Below are 12,053 nucleotides of genomic sequence, written 5' to 3'. Positions count from 1 at the left end.
TACAGGAGGAAAGTTAATAAATTTAATACAAGCAAGAAGGGGATGAGCCAGGAGAAAGGACTGAGATGAGCATGAATGGGTAGACCTGTTGGGACCATATATCCTTGAGATTAGAAGGCGAGGTGGGTATAGATGTGGATGAGTTGAGAGAGAGGCTGGCCTGAAGTTTGGGGAGTTGCCAGTGTTCTGTTTCATCCATGAAGTTGGAAATGATAAACTTGAGAATAAGAAATGGACAATGTTGATGGTAAGATAGGTCATTTATTCATTCAACTACTCTTTTTATTTTTTTTTTTAAATTTTTTTTTAACATTTATTTATTTTTGAGACAGAGAGAGACAGAGTATGAATGGGGGAGGGGCAGAGAGAGAGGGAGACACAGAATCGGAAGCAGGCTCCAGGCTCTGAGCCATCAGCCCAGAGCCTGACGCGGGGCTCGAACTCACGGACCGCGAGATCGTGACCTGGCTGAAGTCGGACGCTCAACCGACTGAGCCACCCAGGCGCCCCTCAACTACTCTTTTTAAATCACCTACAGGATGACATAGCAGTGAACTGAGTGAGGCCCAATGGGATTTAGGCACTCCAGAATTGCTGGAGCCTGCCAAAGCTTTAAAGAGGAGAGGCAAAGACTAACAGAGATTGTGCAATAATAGCATTTTCTCAAGCTGCTTGCCTCTGTTGTACAGGTTGCTTTGACATTGCTAACTAGTAGGATGACTAGAGAGATAGCAGTCTAGGTCAGTCTGAGGTTGGGTGACACAGGGTGGGTAAAATTGAGGTTAAATCCCACTGATCATGAATGAAACCCTACTTTCTTCTATGAGCCAGTGTGATGAGTCATGCTCCTCTTTCTCATGGAGTTTTTTTTTTTTCTTCTCCAGTGGTTCAATTCTGTGAAATCTGTAGAGATGTTTTAGCTGAGGTTCTCTTTTCTCAAAAACTTGTTCATTCATTTAAGAAATTTATCAAGCATCTACTGCATTCTGGGCACCAATCCAGCTGTTTGGAAAATATCAGTGAACTACACAGCAAATGTCCCACCTTTGTGAAGCTTACCTTGTAGTGGGGGGAGACAGGCAATGGGCAGTGAACACATAATGAAGAGTGCATCATACAAACTGTTAAGAGCAGATAGTTCCATGGGAGGAAAGGGAAATTAAAGCAGGGGAAGTGGGTCTGGGATCACAGAGTGGCAGCCTGCACTTTTTGGTGGGTTGGCAAAGACAGGTTTCCATGGGAAGGCGGTGTCTGAGGTGATCAGAAGCAGCCCGAAGCAACCAAGGGGCCATGTGGCTCTCTGGGGGAGAAGAGAGTGGTATATACAGCAGTCTCTGAGGTGACAGAGAGCCTGTGTTGGGGGGAGCAGCCAGGAGGCTGGAGTGGCTGAGAAGAGGAACAAGGGAGAGAACTGGGAAGGGTGTCAAAGAGATTGCCTGGCAGACAGGCTTAGAACTTTCTGGAACACCCTGTCCTCTTACATTGGGTTTGGCAGGGCAATGTGGCAGGCATGTGGAAGCAAGCCAGAGGTGGAGGGGAGTTGTGTGGGACTTGGTAGAAGAATCTAGAGCAGCCCCTGCAGTCTTTCGGGCCCAAGTGATTGTTCTTTCCTCGCCAAGCCACCACTTCTCATTCCAAGGCCAGGGGGCTGGGGTGAAGGAGAGTTCAGACAGCTGGGGAGAGGCAGACAAATGGCCCCAGGAGCATTGTCCAAGTCACGGGTTACCTCGGGCTGATTAAGTGACCCCAGTGGCTTCATCGATCTGCATAGTTACCTAAGTTGGTCTTTTGAAATGTGGGGCCATGTTGAATGAGGATTTAGACCCACCCTAAACCCTGAATACTTTTAAAACCATAAATCAGTCTTTATATATTTTACCTCCTAGAAACAGAGGACACGGTGAGAGTCCTCTGGGATCTCCCGGTGAAGAACCCGAGATCACATAATCAGATCTCACCCACTTTTCCCACGCAGTGCTGTCAGAAGGAAGAGGCCTGGCTTGCATGTGGAGGGCTGTCATTTGTCGAGCTGAGTTACTTCATATGCCAGGGAAGCGCTGTTAGGATTTATGGGTAGATTATCTATTCAAGGCATATTTGGGCACTGAGAATATTGTTTTCTCGCATGTGTTTTTTCATGTTGCTAAAACCATGAATGCCACGAATTCTGATGGTAGAAAATAAGGACAGTGTGATGTGTAATTGTTCTCTGGGTGACAGTGCAAAAATGACTGAATCTGAATTGCATGATGTTGCATGGGACCCATGGTGAGAAGTGGTGTTGGCTGCCACAACCTGTGTCTCCCTTTGGATCACCAGCCCAGCCCACAAGTCACCGTTCCTCTGGTGTGGCTCATTCTGTCCTCCTGTAGGTTTCTTCTGTAATTAGTAAGGAGACAGTTCTTCAAAATCACTAGCACAGGCTACAGCAGGATTAATTTTAATTTGGTGTTGTGTTTAGAAGGGACTTTATATTTTCAAATGGCAAAGTTTTACAAATGTTATGCCTTTAGACCCCTAACATCCTTAGGAGGCATTTTTGCTGGCAGTAGGGGGCAGATTTGTCATTGTGTGGTTCCTCATGTGTGAATCTATAAACTGTTGCTTCCATGTGTAGGCAAGGCAACAAGCTCAGGCAGATTGAAGGGGGCAGAGTGATGCTTCTCCCCAAGGCTGCAGCTGCCTTTCTGATGTGCCTGTCACCAGCTAAAGCTGCCTCACACACTTGGCTGTAGCTCAGCCAAGTCAAGTACCAAGTGTGCACAAAAGACTGGGTTATAGTTCTAGGGTGGAGATGAATCAGAATTGTGCTCTTGGCAATGATCACCTTACATGCAGTGGTGTCTAAGAGTTCTGGGGCATCTTGGGGCTTCTTCAGGATTCTGTCATGCTTTACTTTCACGAACATTTTAACAAGGGCATTTTAAAAAAATCTTCTGAGTGTCTTAGTTCATCGCAGCAGAGAAAACCATGTAGGTGGCTTTATAGGAGACTGGGAACATGCCCATGCTTGTGGCAGCCTTGGAAAAGATGTTCTCACTCCTCCTGCAGGCAGGCTGTTTTGTGCCATGGCAGGGCTTTGGGAAGATGGGATGTGTTTTCCCCATTGCTCAGCCTTAGTCTCTCTACCCGTGGAGTGTGGCCAGGTCTGGAGAGACCACAGAGAGAGGTGGTGAGCCCTGGGAAGACGAGCCCAAGGAAAGAGTCTGCTGCGATTGCATTGCAGTTGCAAACTAACCTTCCAACCCCACTCTCTTTCCAATCCCGTGCTCCAGCTGCCCACTCCTCAGCCCAGGCTCAGGACCGACCAACGGCCACCGTGTCGCCCCTGCGCACCCAGAACTCCCCGTCCCGCCTGCCCACCGCCAGCCTCAGGCCCCACTCCGTGGTGTCCCCACAGCACATCCACCAGCCCCAGGTGCAGACGGTCATCGGGGCCCAGTGCCCCCGGCCGGCCATCCCGCTTACGTCTGCAGCGTCAGCCGTCACACCTCCCAATGTCAATGCCGCCAACCTCAACGGGGAGGCTGGAGGGGGGCCTGTCAGTGGCCTGTCGACATCCAGCCCCACCAACACAGGATGCAGACCAGATGAGAAAAAAAATGAGAAGGTAAGTGGCCCATCATGGGCAAGCCCTGGCCATGGCCCAGCTGGTTATTGTAGCTCTTTGGCACCAGACACCAATGACATTTTGTAAAATGAAGGCTTGAATTAGGGCGCCAGGTTCCTGCCCTCGGATGCATCAGGCCTATGACAGAGATGGAGGTCATACCAGCAGAGCAGCTGTCCTTGGAGTGGAATTCAGGCTGGCCTCAGGTTCTGGTAGGACTGACGCAGGCCCAACTATAGAAAAGATATCACTTCCTCAAGATGCCTTTGCTCTATCTGTTGGAAAATCACTGTAATATATTCATTTTGTTAGAACAAGATATTTATTGCCAAGTACCAGGTTATTATTATATTAAATATACAAATCTACTTATGTGCACTGTGAACAGCACCCCCTCCCTTCAACATATGATCCCTATGCAATCCACAGCCTGTTCAACCACATGGGACAGACTTGTTTTCTATGGAGAAACAAGAGGGGGATGCTGGTCTCATAGTTGGTGTAGACAGCATTTTCAGCTATTTAAAAAAATTTTTTTAATGTTTATTTATTTTGGCGGGGCGGGGGGAGGGCAGGAGGGAGAAGCAGAGAGAGAGGGAGACAGAATGAAAATCAGTCTCCCGGCTCTGAGCTGTCAGCACAGAGTCTGATGCAGGACTTGTACCCATGGGCCAAAGTCAGACGCCCAATCAACTGAGCCACCCAGGTGTCCCTCAGCTATTCTTTTAACTGTGAAGAATATTGAGCTTATTTCACAAAAGAAATCCAAGTCCAATGAGCTTGCTGTTGCTACCCAGCTAGACACTGGATTAACCAAGATTAGAATCCAGATTTCAAATCAGTGCTGCCTGACGAAACTATAAATCAAGCCACATATCTAATTTAAAATCTTCTAGTGGCCAATAAAATTGAAAGGCAAAATTCATTTTAATGGTATGATCTATTAAAGCCAATATCCAAAAATATTATCATTTCAACATGTAATTTATACTAAAAGATTTTTGATGAGGTTATTTGCCATTTTTCACATTCAGTTTTTGAAATCCAGTGAGACATCTCCAGTGCTTATGGGCCACTGCACTGCCCATTGCTGTATTAGACAGTTCAGACCCACACCTTCAGCTGGGAACTATTCTCTTCATTGGCCTTGCTGTATGAATGATTTATTCTCATTCCCTCTTGGCTTCACCACATTGTGTAGTTCTTTTAAAACCTTTCTATATAAAACTAGTCTTTTGACTAGAGTGTGCTTGCCAGGGTTTTGGTGAGCCCCACAACACTAGAGGGTATATTCAAGGCAAGGACAGCCTTTCCTGTCCTTTGGGGACAGTACCAAAACCAGTGTTGACTGTCCAGTCCACATGCCCAGGGTGCCCCAAAGGCATGCCCACCAGCTCACCTGCCATGTTTGGCAGGAGCCCGGATACCTCTCAGATATGTGCACACCAGACTCCTCGGGGCCACCAGATCAGTGCTCAGGCCTCCTTACCGCCTGTCTCATCAGGTCCGGAGGAGTGTTATTCTCACACTCAGAAGTGTGGAAGAGGTCTCAGTAATAGCCACTGCTGCTGTGCTCTCAGCCAGCAAAGCTCAAGTCCCCTTGAGATCAACAGAGTTCCCAGGCACGAAGAGAAATGGTTATTCTGTGTTTTGCGTCCATGTCTGTTTGCAAATCCCTTAGGTCTTGGCCTGCTCCCTTCCACCTTGCAGCCTGGTTAGGAGAGGTAGCTGGGTCTCATCAGGAGGCAGAAGTAGGTGTACAAGCCCACCCTCTTACTTGAACACTCTCCCTGGAAGACTCTATCCTCCAGGCCTTAAACAGGGGATGGACTTGGAAAGGGAAGGACAATAATAGTTCTGTAAACATTTCTGGTTCTTTGACACAAAATTCTCTCTGTCTGGTTTGCAAAACAAAGGGCTAACTTCAGTCTGACTCATGACAGTAGAGCCAAACTAGTAGGAATCTACACTGAGAAAGATACTGTTTGCCGTCTTGACCTCCTAAGCATGTTGCTAAGGAAAACCAGCGCTCAACCTACTCTCCACATTCCCAGCCTGTTAGACATTTATCAGGTATTTTATCTTCACTCAAGGTTTACTCTCTACTAACAATTCTTCTCCATCAGCAAACAAGAGTGAGTCCAGGAGACACCCAGAGGGACCCTCTTGATGAAAGGTACCTTTGAAGGAAGCCCCACTCCCAGAAGAAATGCAGCAGATATGTCCACTTAGCTCTGGCAGCAGAAATGCACTGGCCTACACCAGCCTGTATCCAGCTAGGCTCAGGGCTGGGCACAGACGACTCACAGCATGCTTTTCATGCTGTGCTCCCAAGTAGGAAGTGAAATGGACTTTGTGGGCTTAAGTGAGCATATGTTCGTAGGTACAGCAGCAATCGTCAGCATCAAACCCTGGTAGAGAAATACTATATATTGTTCTTCCACATGTCATGTGTGATTTTCATTTCTCACCTCTCAAACAAAGCAAAAAAAAAAAAAAAAAAAAACACTGGTCTGAAAAAAATCCCTTCTGTATTCCCAGTTGAATTTCTCCTATTTTATAGTAAAGAGCAAAAATCCACAGTTGTGGTTTCTAGTGGAAGAGCCAAGACAGTGGCTGTTCACCTGAACCTGTCTGGTGTGCTCCAAGCTGGTCAAGTGTGCTGGGGCTAGGGCCTGGCACCCTCGTGCTGCCCCCCCTCCCCCGCCAGGGCCACAACTGAGCAGATGTCACCAACTTTGAAAACACAACACTTGGCCTCAGGTCTGTTTCTGGGGTAACCCCATCACAGATGTGCATATGTCTAATTATGGTGAAAGGATTTTTTAAGAGTAATTTGCAGTATTCTCCAGGTTGTTTCTGTTAGTGAATTTTCCTTTGAAAAAGATGGAGCTCCCAGCCCTGCTGTCCACAGAGACCATAGCACCTACATGTTTTCACAGTGCTGAGTTGTTCTGGAATTCGATCCAGGCCCTTCCAAGCATGTGCACAAGAGAGAACACCATGGCTTATGGGGCTCCTGGTGCCTGAGATAGGGGCAGGGTGATTCTCTCCTAGACACATGGGAGATTTATTCCCAGGTGTCCCCACATGTAGGGTACAAAGAGGCCCCGAACCTGGCTCGTGTGTGCTGACTGCTGTGCAGAGATCCCTGGGCAGCTGGCCCTTTGCTAGTTCTACCCTCTGGGATTGGGCTTCTCAGCCCTGCTGCAGGCAGGCCTTGCACATCAGCCCTGCTTGGCCTACTGTTGAGTTGAGGCCTCCAGAGAGACTCAAGTGCTGCCAGGGTGGGGATTCTTTCTATAGACTGGATCCTGAGCCAGAGTTCCTCTCTGGGCCCAGGGCTTTTGTCACAGTGTGCATCCTCCAGCCTCTCTCTCAGAGCCTCTTCCTGACCATCTTCCTGGTATTATGGCTTCCTACAGGGGCTGTCCTGTGGCTGGGCTGCCAGATAACAGCAGCTCCATCCTCCTGGAGAGCTTCCCACTTACTCCAGTGGTGCCCAGTCCAGCAGTGTGCCCTTATGCCACAGCCCTGGAGCCCACAGTGCTAAAGACTGGAGTGCTCCCTAACACTTGCGTCAAAGGGTAGACAGAGGACAGGCCTGAGATGAGGGAGTTCTGATCTAAGGATTCATTCAGAGCTCTGGACAGCACTAGGAACTCTTCCAAGCACCTTGGGCCATTTGGGCTGACCAGGGATCTGTTCTGCCATGGGACAGATCTACCAGGGATGGCCCTGCATGAAGAGTGTCCCCCCTCCAAGAAGACCTGAGAAGGATGTATACTGTGAAATCACAGGGTACCCCAAGATGGATGGATTCCTTCCTACTCTCCCAGGTTGGAAACAGTAGAGGCAGCCAGGCCATGGGGGAAACCTTAGGACACAGAGAAGACCCCAAGACATGAGAAAGACCCTAGCATATGGAAGTCATAAAGGTTACGATCATCTGGGGAGTGTCATTGGAGGTCTTCCCATCCAAAGACCTGGGTCTAGTATTTCTGAAGAAGGGACTGGATACAACTTGAGGAGTCATCTTTTGTTGCCCACAGATCACAGAGTGGAAAGAAAATCTTGGGAGAATTTTAAGAATGATGTATAATATTTCAGTTAACCCCTTTTCATTAAAAAAAATCCCTTTTTGTGGTTGAAACAGCCATTAAATATCACCTATCATGTCCATCCATGACTGTTTTCTATTTCTGAGGCCTCATGAACACTTGGCACCAGATGATATGGATCAGTTATCCCTACGGGTTGACTCCGGGGGAAAGTCATCTATCTGGAGGCATAGAGGCACAGTCAGTGACTAGCAGCAATGATGTGCTGAGGAAGGAAGTGGAAGATTGTGGCCCTTCTGAAGCCATGAAACTTTCCCTGGCCACCTGGCTAGAAGTCACTCACTCACCCCTCTCTCTTCGGTGTATTCGCCCCTCTCTCTTCAGTGTATTACAAGGAAGATTTGTGTGGCCCAGCCAGAGTGCTGGGTCCTGAGGGTCTATAGCAAAGGAAGATTCCACCCCAGCCTGAAGGAATACCGAGTCTAGTACCAAGATGCAGACTGGGAAACAGACAACTGCAATAGAGTATGATAGGTCTGGGGACAGGGAAGCTTCCTGGAGGAGTTCTGCCTGACAGGTAGAAGGACCTTCTAATCTGAGGGATGTGGTCCAAGGGTGAGGAGCCCAGGAGCAGGTGGGAGATAGCAAGACAGCTCTGGAAGGGCCTTGAGATCAGTTAGGCACTGCTCAGCATATTGAGGAGTCTGGTATTAGGCAAGAAGATAGGGTTTAAGATTTAATCAAAGGAGGTTAGCTGTGTTCCTTCCCTTCTCTGAGTTGTGAGCCCCTCAGTCTTTTTCTTCCTACTCAGGTAACTGAATCCCACTTTGTGACAGCCCCTCTAACTGGTGCCATATGTCCATTTAATACTATCCTTGGTGTCAGCGTACCCTTGTGATCACTGGCTACAGCAGTATCTTTCAAACCACATGTTCAAAAGTGACCCACTCATGAATCACCAAACCAATTTAGTGGATTTGGATGAACATTTTTTTTTCAACGTTTATTTATTTTTGGGACCGAGAGAGACAGAGCATGAACGGGGGAGGGGCAGAGAGAGAGGGAGACACAGAATCGGAAGCAGGCTCCAGGCTCTGAGCCATCAGCCCAGAGCCTGACGCGGGGCTCGAACTCACGGACCGCGAGATCGTGACCTGGCTGAAGTCAGACGCTTAACCGACTGTGCCACCCAGGCGCCCCCTGGATGAACATTTTTTTATATCAAATAGAATGCACAGAATGAAATAGAATAGACTAGATCAGCATGCATAGCACACGGTAGGAATCAGTATATTTGGGGGAAAATGGTGGTTGTTGTGTGCTGAGTCCTGACATTTCCAAAAAGTCTCAGAGCCCTGATCAACAGACCCTGAAGAGTACCTTCCTTCTAGAAAGCATCTGGTGATATTTGTAGACTAAAGGGATATTTTTAAACTAAAAGTAATTGGGAAAACTGTTTCCAATGAGTTTTCATTCCCATGACTATAAGAAATTCTTTACTTTATAGGTCAGTAGAAAGTTAACTTTCTGCATATGGATGAAATAGCTTCAGTTCCACACAGTAATAGAATATTAGAACCAGAAAGAGACTCTGAAGATCTTTTCATTAAACTCCTCTTTTTTGATTATGCTGCTGAGGCTCAGGGATGTTGAGAGGCTCACCAAGTGTTACATGGCATCAGTAGTGCAGCCAGTCCAAGGACTCTGGTTTCCCGACCCCTGTGTCAGTTCTGCCAGGCTCTGTTGTGCTGACTTGTGGTCTCTCCAGTCTCATGAGGCCGAGGCCTCGGGTGGTTTGGGCTTGTCCAGGAGTCCCACAGTGAGAGGACAGGGGTAGCTATGGGAGGAGGCTGTAGGGTCTGCCCAGGAGAGGGGAGTGTGAGGCTCTGCCTTGTTTTCCACACTGGACTCAACTGCAGCCAGAGCCCACGTGACAGTGAACCACTTGGTCAAATCCACATGGATAGCATGACCTTTCTAATTAAGGCTTTGGGGAGCTGGTCTGAAAGGAACAGCAAATCTGACAGGATGACCGATAACAGCAGCAGCTAGGCCTGGCCAGTAGCAGAGCCAGTATGGGAAGTGTGTTGCAGATGAACTTTGAACTTGTTCTTTATTATCTATATCCCACTCATTTAAAAGCATATATATATATATACACATATATGTATATATATATACATATATGTATATATATATGTATATATATGTACATATATGTATATATATATGTATATATGTATATATATGCTGATAATAAGACATATATTACATAGGGTTACAATTATATTTTCAATGAAAACCCAGGAATATGAAATATAAAGGAAATCTTGAGGGTGAAGCTCTTTAGAACAACCAGGCAGTTTTTTCTAAATTGAAGAATCACTGGTTTATGAATCACTTTCTCTCCATTAGGCTCACTGCAGTAAGCAAGCCTTTACTTGTACTGTTTCTGAAATGCAGACTGGAAGGGGGGCTACTGTAATCTCCATAACCAACATATCGGTTGCTGCCAGTGTGTTTTCAATTTTGAGATAAGCAGAGGCTCTCCTGCTGTCACACACTAGCTGCATGGGCCCCAGAAACCAAGCCAGTGGTGAGGAGGTGTCCTGCTGCGTCAGTTGACACTTATCAGAGGTGGGGGTGGGGGGCTGACCTCACCGGATCTGAATTGCACTGTAGGCCTGGTTCTCCCACTGATAGGGAAAGAGTAGCACCTGGCTTGCTTACAGGTCAGGCCCCAATATGCAGAGACCCTCAGAGCAGTGCTGTGTCTCAGGTGTGGCCACAGGGGAAGAGGGTGACTCATGAAGCATGGCTGGGCCCACAGACCCATGTGGCACATCATCATGGGCTTTGGGGACCTTGGCTGCCTCAAAAATGAGGCTGGTGGTCAGTTGGTCGGCTCTGGGCTATGGAAACCCACTTCCTTCTAGGGACTCTCATGCTGGGCAGCTCTGATCACCCTTGCACTGGCATTGGCACTCTGGCTGGGCAGGGAGTCCCTTTCTGACTGCTGTGGGCAACTAGAGCCCCAACAACTTCAGACCTTCTCCTCTTTTCCCTGGGGTTTGGCTGCCTTCTGTGGGATGAGGAAAGCTGGCATGTAGCTTATGAGTAATCTTTAGGCTGAAAATGAACGCATCCTGAAAGCATAAACCCCAGCTGTCAAAACACTCTGAAGTTTTACAAGAAACTTATTTTTGGAAGAGGGCATGCTGCTAGAGTGTCACTTCCCTGATGACAAGGGCAACTTGACAAGATGACAACTTCTTCCTCATGCGCATCAGGGCACAGGCCCCCAGGTGGGACAGGACAGTGGCCTCACCCTGGTCTTGGAGAGCTCAGAGGAAGCCTGAGGCCTTCTTGGGGGTTGGCTGTCTCCCAGGAAGGCACCACAGGGCCAGGCCATTCCCCCAACTTTCCCATAGAAACCCCCAGCTTTTGTTCTGAGGTGAGACTCAATCCAGTGCACTTCCAGGTGTCTTCTTAGTGGGGCACTGGGGACCCTTGCAGGGCACAGATGTGGACATGGAAGTCCAGGTAGCCAGGTGGCCTGCACAAGGCCATGCAGCTCATAATCAGTGGGAATAAAGCCAGCCCCTTGGTGTTCAGGAGAGGGCCACTTCCTCTCCTCTGCCTCTATTGGACAGCTTCTCCTATTGGGACCCCAGGGTATGTGGGCATGAAAGAATGCACAGACTGATTAATGAGCACAGAGGGTGTGCCTGGGGCACAGCTGTCAAGTGTGAATCAGGGCCCTTCTATGTATCAATCATGTGACCTTGAGCAAGTTCCCTCACCTTTCTGTGCCTCCATTTCCTCATCTGTAAAATGAGGATGATAGCACCTACCACCCTGACTTTTGGGGAGGAGTAAATTAGTTAATTTCACAAATGCTCAGCCTAGTATTTGGAATAAAAATATTGGAAATGATTAGTAAGAATTTGGTATAATTGAAGGTCAGATTCCGTAAGAATTATGAGATAGATATAGATGTAAAACTTGTATCCCTGACGCTTCTGATAAAAGATGAAAAGGGCATTTGATTTTGCAGTTTTAGAAAAAAAGACACTTAACATTGCCAAATGGAGAGATGTAGGCTGCTCCAAAATGAACCTCAATTGATTGGTGTAATCTATGAGTAAAATGGTAATTATTCATCTCCTCAGCCACTGGAGGTTCCATTTTCTGGTTTATTTTTCCTGTGACCACTGAGAAACATAGATATAAAGGGTTTTCTTAGGTGTCAATTTTGTACCTGACATTTAGCCTAAACAATGTCAACTGCAAAGCATGAAACCAAAATTCGTTTTTAAAATTGTAATAAACTAGCAATGGAAAAGAATTTGTGATTACCAGTAATAGCCACGGGGGTTCTG

General features: G+C 47.4%; 1 protein-coding gene across 1 annotated transcript in view; it reads left to right on the top strand.

Annotated features, from left to right (window-relative positions):
* Nucleotides 1–12,053, top strand: part of SH3RF3 (SH3 domain containing ring finger 3) — a 389,906-nt gene that overhangs the window by 309,914 nt on the left and 67,939 nt on the right. The window contains exon 8 of the mRNA XM_043604761.1: nt 3,276–3,610. Coding sequence (XP_043460696.1) covers nt 3,276–3,610 — 335 coding nt within the window. The remainder of the gene's footprint in view (nt 1–3,275; nt 3,611–12,053) is intronic.

Source organism: Prionailurus bengalensis, chromosome A3, assembly GCF_016509475.1.
Source record: "Prionailurus bengalensis isolate Pbe53 chromosome A3, Fcat_Pben_1.1_paternal_pri, whole genome shotgun sequence".
Taxonomy (NCBI): domain Eukaryota; kingdom Metazoa; phylum Chordata; class Mammalia; order Carnivora; family Felidae; genus Prionailurus; species Prionailurus bengalensis.
This window is presented reverse-complemented; position numbering and strand designations above follow the sequence as displayed.